This window comes from Falco peregrinus, chromosome 9 (genome assembly GCF_023634155.1).
Source record: "Falco peregrinus isolate bFalPer1 chromosome 9, bFalPer1.pri, whole genome shotgun sequence".
NCBI lineage: Eukaryota > Metazoa > Chordata > Aves > Falconiformes > Falconidae > Falco > Falco peregrinus.
Window position 1 is genome coordinate 14666517 of NC_073729.1, and position 18438 is coordinate 14684954.

The window sequence follows — 18438 nt, forward strand, 5'->3', positions numbered from 1 at the left end:
GACTAGAAAAAGGTCAGTGCCATGATAGCTTCAAAAAACTGTCAAGAAGGATCAAAATCTTTTGTACAGTAAGATTTTTGTCTTTGGACTACAAAGTCCAGAGAAGTACAGGCTGGCAGCCCTCACCTTCATCATTGTGGAAATTATATAGTAAGTCCTCATGGAAACTACTCCCGAGCACATGACGAACAAGATGAGAACAGCCAACGTAAGATTTATGACCAACTTAATTGCTTTCTATGACAAAGTAGCTGGTTCTGTGGATAACAGTTAAACAGTAGATTTAATTTGATTTTAATATACGGTTTGATTTTTTCCCTCTCTCTTACCTTGGTAGCCAACGTGAAAGGCACAAACTGAATGCACAGACTAAAAAGCTGGATCCAAAGGCTATTGGTACAATGGATCCATGTGTGATTTGCACCTGGAAGACTAACAAGAGAGGAGAGCTTCCCTCCAGAGAGAAAGCCCTGTCAGACCTGACAGAGGAATGTAATTTTGAGTTGAAAACCTACGTAAGGTTCAGTAATTAAAGTGTGTATATACTACACATGTGGCTGCAGAATGAAAGGATACATTTTCTTGTGTGTACTGTATGTTACTACATATTAATCTATTTCTAATAAACTTGCCACACTGACTCGTTGAGAAGCTTCCAGACTGGCAGCCACACACTGACTTTTTTTTCTGTAGTTATAGTTGAGGACAAGACATTTTTAGTTCTGCACACTTCTGTTTCACAATGTTCAATATCTTACTCACTGAGAATTAAAAATGGAAACGCATCCCTTTGAAAAAAAGAAATCCCCCCTGATTATACAATGAGATTCAGTCCTTATTTCTAGTGTCAGTAAGATAAAGTCTTCAAGCCATGAAATCATTCCACAGGAAATTAATTCTAGAATTTGAAAAAGTTTTTTCAATTCAGTAGAATTTTGTTTTATTCATATTTCTGGCTGCAGTATTCCTGAGTGTATAATAAACTAGTGTCTCAAGCAAACAGCTATTGAAAAGGACATCAAATTACTATCAAAAGCCTACAGCAGCTTCTTTTCCAGTCCACTTGTTATCTGCAAAACATCCAAAGAAACAGAAATACAACGTTTCCTTTGGACATAGCATTGATGACCTGTCCATCGGGTATGGGACCATGCAAAACAAAGGAACAAATGAGACCAAGATTACCATGCCTGCTGCTTATTCTACTAAATTGCCCAAAAAAATGTTGTATTCCAGACATCTAGGAATAGCAATCTGGAAATTCTCTACCACAAGAATGATGTGAGAGGTCTCATCTACTTTGTAGTATAGGGCAAATCTTAAAACAGCTCAGAGGCTGGTCAACAGTTTCATGATTGATCATATAATTTCTCATTATTACCAGCCATTTTAGTTACTACTATTGTTAATTTATTTGAATTTGATAAAAAGGTTATTTTGAAGGCAAAAAAAGAGTAAAATTTTAATTACAAATTTATTTTCAGAAATCTAAATGTTTCCATAGCACAGTGTGCTTTCCAAACATGCAGAAGTAAGATCATTCGTACAACACAAGTCATAAGCCACAACAGAAAAATCCTACCTTAAGTATATTGTAAAAATCATCTTATTTACAGGGTTCCCCTCATTACCAGGATAAATACCACACTATCATTAACCTTCATACTCAGTCTTTTCTTAACTGTGGGTTTTGACACATAATAGATTCACCTTGGAAACAGTAACTCTCTACATAAGAAGAAAATTGTATGTTATATACACGTTATATGTTATATACATAAACACCAATTTTTGTTAGCTTGAACTAAGAAGTTGCCCTTTATACTCCTGAAGACAGTATCCACGATGCTCCCCAAATTCCCTCTAAGTGAAATGAGCTTCGCTGCATTTCTGAATAACGTTTCACAAAGTGACCGCACCGATTATGCAAAATGGGCACACACTTTGGTCTTGCTAGTTGGAAAAGTAATAAACAGCACATTCAACTCTGTCGTGATACAGATATTTTTCCTTTTATTCTTTTTTTTTAAAAGAAGATGAAAAGATACTAGCATAATTTCATATATTATCAGTTCTTGGATCAAATATTACTAAATGCATTAAGGTTTTATCTTAATATTGGGCTCACCAAGCGCTAACATCCACTTCTTTTGACAAAGGCATACTGAGGGAATGGTTGAATTCAGTAAGAATACTCTTCTGCTCCATACTTGGCTGGTCACACTTTGTTCCACCTCAGCCTGGACTGCATTGCAAGGAAAAGTCATTCTGATGCTCAGTCAGCTGAGTAAGATTTTTGCCTTGTCTTTTGCGGCAAAATCTGTTCATTAGGAATAGATCCACTCTGATCATTAGGAACCGCTAGGAGTCATGAATGAGATGAAGGAGGATGAACTACTACCTTAAACTGACGGAAAATACAGTAACATGCAGCACGTCTTCAGAAAGGGTGGGAAGAGACAAAGCAGAAGTGGATTAGGCCTTCCGTGGTAGCAGAAAAGTTGGGGTTTTAATAGCTGCTCTCCCAGTTTCACAGGAATTTGTTCCTAGTTTCTTCAGAGGGGCAAAAGGTGCAGGTTTTCAGGTCCCCATGTAATCACTGGAATTAGAATTAAAAAAAAAAAAAAAAAAAAAAAAAAAGATGCTTTCCCAGAGATAAAGACATAGTGGGTTGAGAGAGGGGAACACTGCTTATCCTCTTATTTCCCTTCCCCACCTAGCAGGTGAAACAGATCACCTTGAAGATGAACGGCCAATCTGGATATCATTATCAGAAAAACTGGTTGTTTTTCTGACTCATAGTTAAAAGTTTCAGCAGTTTCCAACTTCTCATGATCAGTGTAAGACTATGCAGTAAACAGCACCAATATTACAGATCGTTTCTGTTGTTGAGACATGACATTTGTATTATTCCTTATAAATCTGTGTGTGCCAAAAGTTAAGACCACTTACGAGTCAATATTGGTCTCAAACACCAGCACCATTCAGTGGTGACAAGGCCACAGGTAACTTCTGTTCCAAGTTACGTGGTTTCTCCACCAAGATTTTACATGGAAATTCACTGAAATCTCTCTGTCCAAATCTTTGCTGCCCGATCAAGCTAAGTTGCTGTGTTTTTCAGGCATCCAAATAAAAAGCCAGCAATTAAATGTCTGATTTTACTTTCAGTCCTTTGAATATTCTGCACAACACTTGGCACGGCTGAGTCACAAAGGCCAAAATCAAATTAAAATGCAAATGATGTTTATTATTATGACAAGAAAAAATAGAATTATGTAGTCAAAGTAACTCATTTTTATGGTCTATGTCACTTACATGCATAGTCTAATGTATCTAAGATAAGAATAATAGTACTTAAAGTATAATGACTCAATCAGAAAAATAATCTGAACTTGAAATCAACTTCTCTACATAGTTGTATTTCATAGTTAAGTTTTGACCTTCTCTTAGTAAGTGAAAAGCACCTTTTTGCCCACATTTTTATATCATCTCCACCTCCATATGAAAATGCTAGAATCTTCTTCTCTATAATTTTTTCCTGTGCACTGATGAAATATACTTTTATGTTTATTGTCTGATACAAGGAGGAGTATTTCAACACAGTTTATGTCCTCTTGTTTTGTGCTTGGTGCCTCAATGCCTCTTATTGTAAATGTGAACAAAAATAAGCTAAGTATACAGCTCTTGACAAACAGCAAGCTAAAATACTAACTGTTGTTGAGGAATATGAAGATGACATCTTCTCAATAGAAAAAAAAAAATCTGTAAACAACTAGCTGCCAGGTGCAAAAAACTTCAGATTAGAACCTATGTTCTAATCTCTTCTCCTCCTCCGTCTCACTGAAAAAAAGCAGCATCTTGAGTTTTGCTGTTATGAAAAAATAAATAAATAAAAATACTGAAAGGAGTAGTCTTTATCAGTTTCCTTTACAAAATGCTGATTATTTTTATAAACACCAAGGTGTTTTTTTCTGTAATGAAAATGTACTCGGAACTCAGCTCTTCAGCTACAAAAAAAAAAAAATATGCTTTAAATGTTTATAAAATATATTTCAAAATTTGTTTTGGCACATACATTTTTAAATGTTTTTAATGGAATTTAAGTTCAAACAAAAATGTTTTACACATGTACTTCAGTAATGATATGGTTACAAAAGTAATATAAAAGTACCTAAGTCATCCAAACAACTGTAAGAAACTTCCTCATCAAAACCAATATAACGGAAAAGTGGCTGAAAGGAAAAGTCAGTGTATCCTTTATGGATCATGTCAGTTCAAAGATTGCTTCAGCATGATAATCATTTACTTTAAAAAATAAAGGCATTTGTTCCTTTTAGAAAAAAAAACACCTACAACACAAGTTAAGCTTCACAGAACTGTCCTCAGAAACAATCTGCATGTAAGAGCTATAACATTAAACTTTAAAGACGTTCTTGAGCACTTTTGTACCACACTGATACAGACAAATTAAAAAAAAAAACAATACAATGGACATGTCTGAAACTACTGCTGGTTAAAGCAACACTTGGCACTGCACTCCACATGAAGTTGAGCTAGCAGGTATATACAATGTCGTTAAAAATAAACTAGGAATCTAGACATTTGTACTGAAAAGAAATTCAAATCACCCACATTCAGCTCCATGTACTCAACCAACACCTAGAGGGTTTTGAATGTTTTAAATTATTTCAGAAGCTTCTTACCCCTCTTCATCAACTTAGGAAATAGCATTCCTAGAAACACTAACAAAAAACTGTGACGGGAGAAAACCTACATTTAACATTTGTTCATTTCTTGATCAATATCTGTGGTCTAAAAGCTGTAGTTTCTCAGGCTGGAAAATAATTAAGCTGCTTGACCTGTACTTCTGTTGTCTAAAGATGTCTAAGATGACTCAGATATATGTGTACACAATACTCAAATGTAAAATGACTCGATAACAGCAACAGAAAAAATCAAGGAAATAAAACAGGTCATTATTTTAAGCCTAATGCTCGCAAACCTTCCTTCAGAACTTCAATTCAGTCAACATCTCTTCTAAGGCTTTCCTACTAAAATAATATAATGCTGCTGCTTCTCTCAAGATTACTCAGATCAAAAATGCAGCAATTTGTTTTCCTAAACTAGTAACATATAAAAGGGCTGTCCTCGCTCGTCTGACTGGAAATTACATTAAATCTAGCATTGTCACATGAGATGTTATGTATGAAAACAAAGACAAACCCTGCATTATGACATCGAAAATAATTTTAATACTATAGCTATCAGATAATCTTGCCAAAACAAAACAAATAGATAGCCTAAAAAAGATTAATAGAATCTTGTACATAGAATGAGTCTTGATAGGCTGATTAGTACTTAATCATGCTCCAAATGCTTCTATTGCTAAATAATGCTTTAGTGGGAGTGTCAACAAAACCACATGCCCTGAAACTAGTGCCACTGTATATGCAGAGGCAGTATTTGGGCATCGCTATGTTCTTACAAGATACCGTACTCCTTTAAGATGTAAACAGTGCACACAAGGACTTCTCTTCTATGCAACCATTACACAAAACTTAAACTCAGCTACTGTACTGGAGATGGTCTGTAACCATCCCACCTCAATGCATCAGCTACGCAGATTAAGTGTCAGGTCAGGACAGTATTTGGTTGCAGCTGAGGCAGAAAAAAAATTGAGCTCGGAAGTGATTTTGATAAATTTATAGTGTTTAAATTCAGCAGATAGAGCTTATTGTTGTCATTCAGTATTAAAATTCTGGTATGATACGGTGCTAAAAGAATTCTGTGATGGAAAGATACGAGACGTTGATACCACATTCATCAATCCTTAACATCCTATACCTTGAGCATAAAAAGCTCTGCCGAGGCCTGCCAAACATACAGATTAACCTGCTTCAGTCAACATAAAGCACAATCTCTCCTGCCCTTACTAACTGTAATTTAAGAGCTGTTTTCTGGCTTCTCGTGGATACAACAGTTAACAACTTCCACCACTGGAGCTAAATACCAGTTTTAAGACCCACTGCATGGACAGCATTGGCGCTGAGAAAAAAAGAATCTTAGTTTAGGACTCCATTCAGACTTTCCCATATACATGGATGTGATGGCAACTCACACTTTAACATGTGCCCACTCTGTAGGCTGCAGTGTATGAGCTTTTTCACATCTGCCTCTGAGGAAAAGAGCAAACATGCTGGAAGCTGAACCTTACGAAAGAGCCACAGTAAAACACGACTGCATGAATGGTACGCTTACTGCAGGCTGCTGGGCAACTTGCTTATTCTAGAAACAATTTTCCTTTACTTCAGATAACTCACAAACTTGCCTTCCTCTAGGCTTTTTCTCTCCCCATAAAAAAAGTAAAATAGGGATTTTATATCTTAAAGACCGTGGATACATACACTTTCAACTGGGTAACACAGGGGTTACTGAAACTGCAGGGGTAGGTCTTAAGATATTTAGACAAACTGTTGCATCCAATTCACTCGATCTTCTCAAGCTTCAGGCTGACACCTGAAAACTGGTTATCTGCCCAACTAGTAGACTCACATTTGTCACCTATTCATGTTACCATCTTCATGACTTTCTCCTAGCTCCAAACTTACTTCTAATATCAAGCTACACACTGTTTTAAAGAAGCACTTGGATTTGTGCATCATTTCTCTTCCACCTCCTTTTATAAAGAAGTACTGTTTGCCTACCTGGTCTTAAATTATGCTACATTTTGAAGATGCTTAGAAGGTGTTCATATATCTATGACTATTTCCACATGAAATGTGCCCTGTTTAAGCCAAAAAAATGCATTCTGCTTATATGAATAGATACACGTATTGAAAAGATGTAAGGTATCCTCTAGATTGTGCCTTGTGTTATTTTCCATGGGTGACAATCTCATCAATACTTCTGTTTTTCAGATAACCTATAAACATCAATAAAACACGGAAGAGAAAAGACGGACATACTAGACAGAAAATATTGCACTGCTCAGCAACTAACTTCAATCTGTGCCTTTATTCCCTAAGCAAAAACATATTATTGCACACTCTTGAGGACAGTAACTTTCCCTGTCCATAGAAAGTATTGAGAAGACTTTTGATGCTCACAGGATACTAGCAATTACATACCACCCCCCTGTTTTATGCCATTACTTGCTACTGGTCGCTATGATTAATTGTAAAAATAGCTTATTCATTATAAAAATAATTTTTGTTGCTATCTCAGTTATAGGAGTTTCTCAAATTAACTTTTTACAGAGCCAGTCAACAATGCGTAAATGGATTACTGTGACTGAGGGTTAACCAACCCTGCCACTTCTCTTAACTGTCTGCGGGGCGCAGTGCGATAAAAAGTTCATATATACTTCACATTGCACTTCCTCTCTACAATATCACATTTAACAGATTTTTTTCAAAAGTAAATATATTAAAACATATTTTATATTGTATAGTATTTGATTTCTACTATGCATTTTTACAGTATAATTTTGTTTTTCCATCTCTACGTTGCTGTTCCCAATTACAATACATAACAAGAGCTGATGGTAACTCTGGGGACTGGTGTAGGCACCCAGGCACCTGCAGGTGCTCAGTGCAATATGTACATGCATGGTTGTAGTATACAAATACAGATACAAATTGTTAGAAATTTTACAAAGTATTTATATTCAGAGAAATTAAATTATTCTGCTGAAAGACTAATAAAAAATATGCTCTTAATGAAGAAGCATCAGCATTTGTTCCCATTATCTCTTGATTTAGCCAGGAAATACTCAACAAAATGTTAACGAACTGGTCTTTGCATAGCACTGCATGTCAGTCGCTCCACTTCAGCTCCCTGATCTAAAATCCCTCACAAAACCAATAAACTTAACTTTCAGATTCTTTGGCAGACACATATTATTTGTAACCACGAGTATATGACTGCAATAACAATTCAAAGTATTACCACAGGAATGTTAAGTAAATTAAGAAAATAATCCTATAACATTTAGTTCAGCTAGTTAACACCATCAGTTATATAAGAAGCTGATGCTGAGCTGTATTGAGTTTGCATGGCAAGATTTTGGTAGCAGGGGGGCTACAGGGGTGGCTTCTCTGAAAGATGTCAGAAGCTTCCCCCATGTCAAATGGAGCAAGTTCCATCTGGCTCCAAGATGGATCGGCTGCTGGCCAAGGCTGAGCCCATCAGCAACAGTGGTATCACCTCTGGGATAATGTATTTAAGAAGGGGAAAAACCTGCTGTGCAACAGCAGCTGCGGAGAGGAGCGAGACTATGTGGGAGCAACAAACCTGCAGACACCCAAGTCAGTGCAGAAGAGGCTCCAGGTGCCAGAGCAGAGATTCCCCCGCAGTCTATGGTGAAGACCATGGTGAGGCAGGCTGTGCCCCTGCGCCAGTGGAGGACCACAGCAGAGCAGATACCCACCTGCAGCCCACGGAGGTTATCGGGGGGGGGGGGGGCAGACCCCCACCTGCAGCCCACGGGGGGGGGGGGGGGGGGGCAGACCCCCACCTGCAGCCCACGGAGGTTATCGGGGGGGTAGACCCCCACCTGCAGCCCAGGGAGGGCCCCACGCCGGGGCAGGGGGTGCCCGACGGGGCTGTGACCCCCTGGGCAGCCCAGGCTGGGGCAGGGTCGCTGGCAGGACGCGTGACCCGGGGGGGCCCACGCTGGAGCAGTTAATGAAGAACTGCAGCCCATGGGAAGGACTCACGCTGGAAGAGTTCATGGAGGACCGTCTCACATGGCAGGGACCCCATGCTGGAGCATGAAACAAGTGTAAGAAGCCTTCCCCCTGAGGATGAAGGAGTGGCAGAGACACCATGGGATGAACTGACCACAACCCCCATTCCCCATCCCCCTCGCCACTCAGGAAGGAAATCAGGAATTGAGTCTGTGAATAAGGGAGGAGTGGGGGGAAGGTGTCCTAAGATTTGGTTGTATGTCTCATTACCCTACTCTGATTTGATTGGCAATAAATTCAATTAACTTTCCTGAGTTGAGCCTGTTTTGCCGGTGACAGTAATTGGCGAGTGATCTCTCCCTGTCCTTATCTCAACCCACAAGCCTTTTGTGATATTTATTTCTCCCCTGTCAAGCTGAGGAGGAGAGTGATAGAACAGCTTTGATGGGCATCTGGCATCCACCCAAGGTTAACCTACCACATGAGCATAAGATACAGATACACATACATGGCAAAGAACATTAAAAAAAAAAAAAAAATCACTGAACATGGTTCTATGTGTTTTTTATGGAAATAGTTGCAAAATTTTTTTTCACAGGTTGACTGTTTTGTCTTTTTTCTTAAATACCAAAAATACCTGGAAGAGTTCCCCACTTTTCTTTTTCAGTATCATGGACTACTGAGCATTGTGTACCCCAAAATGGAGATATATTGTCTTCGTAAAGCTTAAAATGAACAGGACTGAGGACACATTAACTAAAGAGTTGCTTCAACCATGGGAAAACAAAGACTTCCTTTGTCCGCCATGAAATTTCCCTTTTAATCAGTCAACATGTTTTCCTCATTTGCTTGAGTTTAGGGAACATTTACAGGGAGAGGGGAAAACTGGCACTTCTCTCAAAAAGCAGGATTACATGATTCTGGCTTCTTCCACCAGTTTGCTTTCATTTTTGCCATGGAACATCCCAAAGTAATGGGCCAGTTTTGGATACAGAGTTTGTGACACTTGGTATCAATGACCACTGAGAAGGTGTTTATCTCTCTCCTACCAATACTTATGTAACAGAAACACTTTCTGAACCTGGAATTATTAGATTGCAGTCTGAAACTGATAGATTTTGCAGCCCACACAACAAATTAAAACACAATCATTATGTCTGCAAAGAAAAGAAAATTAAGTGTACACAAAAAAGATTTAATTGCAGTTTCAAGCAATGTGATGCTGTTAGTGAAACATCTATAATTACGCTATTTAAGAGAAGACTAACACTCCAATCACACACTCAGAGACTCACTTAGGCTGGAAAAGACCCTGAAGACGATTGAGTCCAACTATTAACGTAACTCTGCCAAGCCCACCACTAAACCCTGTCCCCAGGTGTGACATCCACACGTCTTCTCAACACCTCCGGGGATGGTGACTCAGCCCCGTCCCTGGGCAGCCTGTGCCAGTGCCGACAGCCCGTGCAGTGAAGACATTTTTCCTAAAATCCCATCTAAACCTCCCCGGCGCAACCTGGGGCTGTTTTTAGACCAACACCCACCTCGCTACGGCCCCTGCCAGGCAGCTGTAGGGAGGGATCAGGCCCCCCCCGAGCCCCCTCCTCTCCGGGCTGAACCCCCCCGCTCCCCCCGCCGCCCCCCCAGCCTTGTGCCCCATCCCCAGCCGGGGTCCCCTGCAGCTGGCTGAGGGCGCTGCCCCCCTGGCCCAGGCCGTGGGCAGAGCCATGGCACAGGGCTGGCCCCAGCACGGAGCCCTGGGAACACCCCCTGTGCCCGGCGCCCCCGGGAGGTGGCTCCATCCACCCCCGCGCTTCGGGCTCGGCCGCCCGGGCAGCTTTGACCCCAGCGCAGAGCTCGCCCGCCCGGCCGGCAGCAGCCGCTGGCACAGGGGGTGCTGGGGGAGACGGGCCAAAGGCTCCGCTGGGCTCCGGGTGGGCAGCACGCGTGGCCTCCCCTGTGAAGCTGGCAAGGTTGCAAAAAAGTACTGAAGGACCAAGTTACAAAAGACCAAAAAAAGGGAAAACAATAGTGAAAAGCAGACCGTCGCATGTGTTGTGTATGTCAGGGTACCCAATCTGGCTGAGGAACCCGCTGTTTTGAAGGATCAGACCGCGCGTATGAAAGCAAGTGAAGGTTTCCAGTCATTCTGAAACCCGCACGGCTGGAACTTCAGCAACAAGAGAAAGAATTTTTATTCCTTCTGCTTTTATAAGGAAACATATTTAGGCTTCTTACCCAAATAAACTTTTTGGGGAACAAAATAAATGACAGAGATGCACTTTTTTAATACAATGGCATATTTAAGAGGCTTTTTAGTGTTCTCAGTTGCTTTTTTCCATCGGATATTTAAGGCAACTCATTCATCGATGTTGCCTGCATTTGAGAAGCAGCCAGTTACTGACATAGATGGAGAATTCTTTAGAAAGAAATAGCGCTACAGGTAACTAATTAACTTACTTATATATAGCCATGGCACCATTATAATGGGTATGCCTTGATTGCACACTCTGAATTGTATCCCTTATGCACTACAGTCAAAAGTTAAATGGCAGCTTATATAAATAACATACAGCAACAATATAATACTCAGCTACAATTCACAAGCATGTAAAATAAGCTTACTGCAACTGGAAAAAGTTCTGTTTTCCCTAGAACCGAACAAAATAAATTCTATGCTCCCCAGAGCATACAATGCAACCTGATGGGTCTATCTCACTTTTTCTATACACTTAGTTTAACCCTGAAAGCAAAACCCACAAGCACCATCACATCTCAAAACTACTTTAGAACTACAATAAAATGGTAGTTAAATTGGGTGAGAAATTTTATGCTATTTATCCTTAGTTTGGGGGCACAATCTCTTATTCTGCTCAGAGATTTACAAAGAACATATTGTCCCCTCTGCGTAGGCTTTGCATAGGTTTCTCTTACTTAAAAGCCTGCAATGATATTAGTTAATTGCCAGATTTCAGCCACCTCTCCAACCCCTCGCTTTCAGTGGGCGTGAAAGGGTTTACTTGTAATATATATTGCTACTGACTGAATTTTATCTTGTTCTTCTGGATTCCCAGCAGTAATTCCCAAGTTAGAGGCTTCCCCAGAAAGCACGTCAAAGGATTCCCACCCACACACTGAATATCTAACAGGCCCTGACCCATTTTCTCCTTATTAAAGCAGCACTAGATATTTAGGAAAAAAAAACCACACAAAAAACCCAAAAAAACCCCCTAACAAAAAAAAAAACCAAACCAGAGACACTAAATGAGTGCAAGAATTGCAGTTAGAACTCTACCCTCTTCAGATCTTAGTTCTGAAAAAATCACTACCAAGAAGCAGAGACACATCTAAAATACAAACATCAAATTATTTTTCCTCCATGTTCTCATTTAGAGACTTATTACTCCAGCTGTCTTTCTGCTAAGTACAACGAGGACTTCATTTATTAGTCCTGAATATAGAAAAATCCCCTAATTTAACTATACTTACTTCCTCTTCCGACCATATCTTTGGGCGTATTTCTGCAACTTGAGCTTTAATAATCTTGTAACTCGGTGACTTAAGATATAGGATGCTTTTAAAAATGAAGCCTCTTAGTGAGTAACAGTGGGAACTGTGTGATTTTACTAAGATTATTAAATGTTACCTAACCAGAAGAAGCAATAACAATTAACGCTGAATAGAACTGAATCTTTTTATGGTAGGACGGACTACTGCCAACACTACTGCAAGACTCAAGCTGTTCATGTAGTTAATATGCTGGAATTTATTAACATCCCAAATTAACCAGGTACAGTATTCTAAGTGAAACAAAATGGTCACAAATTTCAGTTGATGTATGACTTTCAGTTGGCCCATTGCATTCACAATTTCAGACACAGTGGGAATCAGATTTACTGGTTACAGCTGCATAACAGCTTTTTCCCCTCCTTGCGGCCTCACCTCCAAAGGAAGTAAAGCATTTCAGCAAGTCAAATAACCTCTTCAAAACAGCAATGTTAAATAGAAGAGGTGAAAAAAAACCCCACCCTAGCACAGGAAAAGAACGGAGTTTATACCTCTGTGCTGCAGTTCTCCAGTCAGTTACATCTACATCTGTGCTTACGGAACGGACAGCCCTACATTTCTCTCAGCTTGCATCTGCATGCTGCCATTGCCATTTTTAAGATACCACAACTGTTTCTGTGGCTCCTTGGTGAACCAAGGAACCATTTCACCCAAGACTAGACCTGACTAGATACAGATGTCAAAATTCCCTGAGCTTTAGATGTCAACACAGATTTGAATTAAACTGATAAAATTATGATAAAAGGATTTACTTCTAACACAGTGCAGAAAACAGACAATAAACCCATTAATATTAGATCAACCATCCTTTAATGAATACTGAAATAAAAAATTCCATTTATGAAAGCTCCATATCTCATAAGTAAATCCATTATACTTACAACTGATTTGTAAGCAAATCCTAGCTTTACCTGTTATTTATAAATTATATACTTATACCTCTTCCTTCCCCCTTTTAATTTAACAATACTTTATGCAACTGATTTCACAAGGAAAGAAGATCAATAATGAGCAAATATACCATATATGAACATTCTTTTACCTTCATTTTTGACATACAGCATTATAAAAAAAATAAAATAAAATAAAAATACGTTTACCTTCTAAAAAAGGATCCACCTGTTCTTTCTAATAGGAAAGACGGGAGATGAGGAAAAACACCAAAACAGTAAGAATACTGCTCTATATCTTACAATGTATATTCAAGTGGCATGGAGTGATCTTTCAGAGATGAAGACTTTTCACTAATAACTTAAAATTAATGTTATTTGAGAATTCACTTCATTCTACTGATAACTTGAGTCTGTAAAGGTGGACAACACCGTGTCTGGAGTCCAAGTAACCAATGATTTTACAAACCGAAATAGGAACTAGGAGACCTACTTTGTTTATAAAGCCATAGTAAGTTACATAACTGTAAGACTATATTGGTTAAAGCTCATCTTTTCAAATATAAGCAAGCAGAGAAATAACTACGTCAATCACTGGCAGAACAACATCCAACACTTGTAAAATCTCTTCATCTATCTGGAAAACAAACTTCCTTCACACCCAGGTTTGCATAGGACACTTTACAGATAAACACATATTGAGTCACAAGAGACTTTTCATCATTGTCTTATGTAGTGTGAATGTTTCAGAACATTTTTATTAGATATAAGATTAGCTTTAATCTGGACTACATTTTTTTTTGCTAGAATAGAAGGCACCACAACTCCCATGACATCTGGTAGAACATCTTTGTAGGCTTACTTTAAAAGTAAATGGACTTTCCCTTGCCGATATTCTCCGCGCTATTCTGTCAAAAAGAGCATTATCTGGAGAAATAACACTTGAGAGAGGAATTCCACAAATTTTTAAGTATACACTGTATGTCACTTCAGCCCACAGAGTACTAAAAAATTAGAGAAACCTATTTAAGTGGTCTTAGAGAGTAGGATGACTAGAAATTGAGCTATGCTTCCTTGTCATAAGCTTGCATTTTTCCCACTGGGCCTCTGACAATGGCACTTGAAGAAAGGAATGCACAGTTCAGCCTTTTCTTTTAGAAAAGGTGAGGAACACATTCTGCATTACTTAAATAGCACTGCTGTCTTACTACTCCTTTTTTTATGTGGGGAAACGTGACTGAACAACCAGGTGTCAACCTTTTATCTGCCTCTTCCCATTTTCTTCTTACTGGAACATTATGCTTTTCCTCATGTAAAAGCTCTTTTGAAATAAATATTCTTAACATTTTCAACCTGACAGCATGTGTTCTCTCCTTCCTACTTTCCCTAAGTTTCTTAAGTATTAATTATTTCATATTATTTAATTTGTATCTACATATTTTTACTTATTTTTGAATCTAAATAGCACTTTCTGAAAAGCTTATATTCATTTTTATATACTGCACACCTTTGCATGAATGTACTCATGCTCTGACTGGGTTTTTTCTTGAATAAATTAAAGTTTTTGAATACGTTAAAGGAACAAGAACCTAAAAATTGCATTTAGCAAGCAAATACAGCACTCTAAACAGAACTAGGCATGAGCTTTACACAGATACAGTAGCTTACTCAATTGTTTAGTAGTTTCTGAAGCCAGTGGCAAAATATTTAGCAAACCTAATACTGAATTAAGATTATTTTCTTCTTTTTAAAAATTGAACTATTCATAAGCCATATTTAAATTACCTCATTTGAAAGTATATTATTCCATCCTTTTATGTACAGCTCTGCCATCAGAATCATCTCAAAGCAAGCAGAGCACAAGAATCTTCTTAAAATCAATTTTAAAATATAAAATTGGTTACTTGATGCATATTCAAAATTAACAGAGCACAGAATATGCATTTAACTCCCAAAACCTCAGAAGAAGTTGCACGCAAACACTCATAAATTGAATTGGATCTCCTGTTCAACTGGGTACATAGAACATACAATGCTATTCTACAGTAAGCCATTAAAATCTATGTATTAAAACTACAGGAACGTATTGCATTGTGAATATAATACCACTGTATCAACCTTGACCATATTTAAGAAAGGAGAAGACAACTTACGGGTACAATTCTGAAAGCTGCTGAGCTATTTTATAAGCTGTGGGGTCCCTGTCTAGTGCATATACTGTAACACCGCTGGCTTTCTCTAGAAGAGCTGTAGTATGACCTCCGGCTCCAAACGTCATATCAAGGAAACGCTGTTGAGTGAAAAAGACAACACCTTTACCTTAGAACAGTGATAAACTGATTGTTGTTTTAAAGCTTCTGTTGCTAATCTCTCTCATATGCTAGCAGTAAAACATAGCATTCAATATAGTCACAATGCCTTTTTGTAAATATTTTCATATTCTGTGCAAAATTGGAATCATGTCAGAGTAAGCTTTTTAGAAGCTGGGACCTCCCCCCCAACAATCCTTCCGGAATAAAAGGGCAATCGTTTGTACAACCTACTGCAGCTTCATACTCCTCCTAGTTATTTATATTTTGAGTTGAGAGGAAAGTCACTTGGTTTGACTGCCTTGCTTTGACCTTGCTCAATGTGATGGACACAAAGATATATAGGACATGGGACTATAGGAAGTAATCAGCACCATCTACTTTGTAAGAACGTGTCCAAAAGGAAGGCTGATGTACTGTGTATCAATCCAGAAAATGACACTACCATAGTTTTATACCACAGATCAAAGTGTGATGGCAGCATAGGCACATATATCCCGACTGGGATTCACCTAACTAGCACAGAAGACATAGGTTTGCAAGACACAGTACCACTCATTTAGGGTTCACCGTGCAAGGACAAAGCTATGTAAGATAGGCTGGATCTCCTGGACCTTCACTACCATCATGACATGCCCTAACAAGATGCAGAATAGCACAGGAATACCCACCTTCACAGCAATCTCACTGCAACTGCTGATGTGGCATGCTCTATGGGCTTAGTCACATCTTTTGATAAACAACATACACTTCCTTGCTTCTGAGGAATACTTACTGCCCATGAACATATACCATGGGTTTTTGGATAGAGAAATTTAGACTGAAAAGTTTTTAGTAACACCAGGCAGAGACAGCCATTCTCTCCAGCCTTCTGGACTGAAACTGATGGCACATTTAAGGAACTCTGAATGCACTCTGACTAGAACATACAGGTATGGATGGAGTCAGCACAAGTTGAGTAAAATTGGGCATTGAAATTCCTATAGCAAGTCTCTCAGAACTCAAAGTTCCTGAAAATACATGGAAATTTCATATTCTCACCTTCAAAACGTCACAAAGAAGTAAAATAAGACAAGAAAAAAACCCGCAGAAACAGAACACAATCCCCCCAAAAAGGCTTTCTATCTCATACTTGAGAAGGATAACGGGGGTAATAGGGTCATCAAATCTCACACAGAGACAAGATGACTTCAAAAGGCTGGTTAACTCCCAGCCACATCATGGAGAACATCTGGAAAAAACTGGTTTGCCTGCAAAGAAGGGAGACTTAGCAGTGGTGTGCTGCTGGTCCCAGCAGGGAAAAGGAAGGGAGAAGCTGAAGGGCAGCTGAGGTAAGACTCTGGAAAGGTGACCGCTGCTCTCCTGATGGCTCTGCAGTTTCTGTAGGCTCATTCCAGAGTTGTTTCTGCAGTTAGAGTCCATTTGACCAACAGGCTGACCAGGAGGCTTTGCTCCTGAGGCTTCCCTAAGGAACAGTGACTTGGGACACAGGGCTATACAATCCCGCTAATGGGAGTAACACAAGAAAATTAGGTAGAACTTAAGGCTGGTTTAAGGTGTTTGGTTTTTTTATCTGTACAACAGCAGTAGTGTTTCTAGAAGCTGTCCCACACACCTTCCCTCCTTTGGCCTGACAACATTGGCGCTTAATCGCTTAGAAGTCAAGAACTATTTTGTTGACAGAAATAACCGGCTCATCGCTCAGTAATGCAGAGGTTGCATGACTGCAATCCCACTTCGGAAGGATTTCCTTTTCAATTACTAAGAAAGTATATATAATCCTATACTCTAGGGAAAACATACTGGAGTTTAGAAAGAGATAGATTTTTATTGTTTGATGACAGTGTATTTGAACCAAAGCAGAAATGTGACTGAACAGCATCTTCCCTAGTTTCTGCCTCTCTGGATTCCCATAACTCTTCCCTCTTGGCTGATTTAACTAACCGCTGTTGACTGGGGCAGCGGGGGGAATCGGACTCATGCAAGCTAAACGAAAACAAATTGTCCATATCCTTCAATATGAATACCTGGTCTTTTTTTTTTTCCCCACCTCTCAAATTGCTTCATGTGAAACAGATTTTGGAGACCGCTTACCAAGCGCAATTATATTAAATAGAAATTAATGTGAACTACACTTATGCATAAAAATTATACACCACAAGTTAAGCACCTTTTAGGGGAAATTTTGTCATTTCTCTCTTGAAAGAATTAAGATTCAAGCACAAAATTCCTCTGGATAAAAACAGAAATTCAAAGGCAATGAAGAAAGGCCCAAACATTTTTCCAGAAACAGTTTTTAGAAAACATAAATAAAAGCCTTTTAAATGGAAAATCCATAATACTAAAACTGAATATTTATGAGACTAATAATAAAACTCTACTGTGGCTAAAAGTATGTGCAAATTAGGATCCTTTAAGATCTTTATGTTGTCACGGTACAATTTTTGTATTATGCCATCATGCTTCCTAAGCCTATGCTCTAGAAGCAGAACTTCCCTATAATATTTTACAAAGTTCATGCAGGAAAAAAAATTGAGTTGGCTCATCATCCAACATTAAATCGCACCACTCATACAAAGAAATAAAGAGATTAGAAATACAGATTATTTTTCTTGTAAGCAGTATAAGACAAAGTTACATTAAAGAGGATATAATATGCATACTATACAAATGCTCCCACAATATATCTAAGCATTCTGATTTCTCTTCTGCCATAAAAAAAAAAGTATATTCACTGAAACAAATTTACAAGCACAAAACTGAAACAGTCAGAAAAGTGTGGGTATTTTTTAAAAAAACACAACTAACCACAAGACTTTAGCTAGGTTTTGAGAAGACCTGCATACCTTCAAAATTCCACGATACTGAAAACACTTTCTATGCAAGCTCTCACATTATCACCGTTGATCAGATTCAGAGAACCTCTCTTCTGATAGAGGGTCCAACTCAGTATAGGCCTTTTTTCCACTACACTGTTACCTGTAC

At 38.8% G+C, this 18438-nt stretch overlaps 1 protein-coding gene across 7 annotated transcripts in view; it reads right to left on the bottom strand.

Moving 5' to 3' along the window:
* The window catches only part of METTL15 (methyltransferase 15, mitochondrial 12S rRNA N4-cytidine), a 94998-nt gene that overhangs the window by 41093 nt on the left and 35467 nt on the right, over positions 1-18438 (bottom strand). For all 7 annotated transcript variants that reach the window (XM_027784156.2, XM_055813555.1, XM_027784155.2 and 4 more), the window contains exon 3: positions 15298-15434. In XM_027784156.2, coding sequence (XP_027639957.2) covers positions 15298-15434 — 137 coding nt within the window. The remainder of the gene's footprint in view (positions 1-15297; positions 15435-18438) is intronic.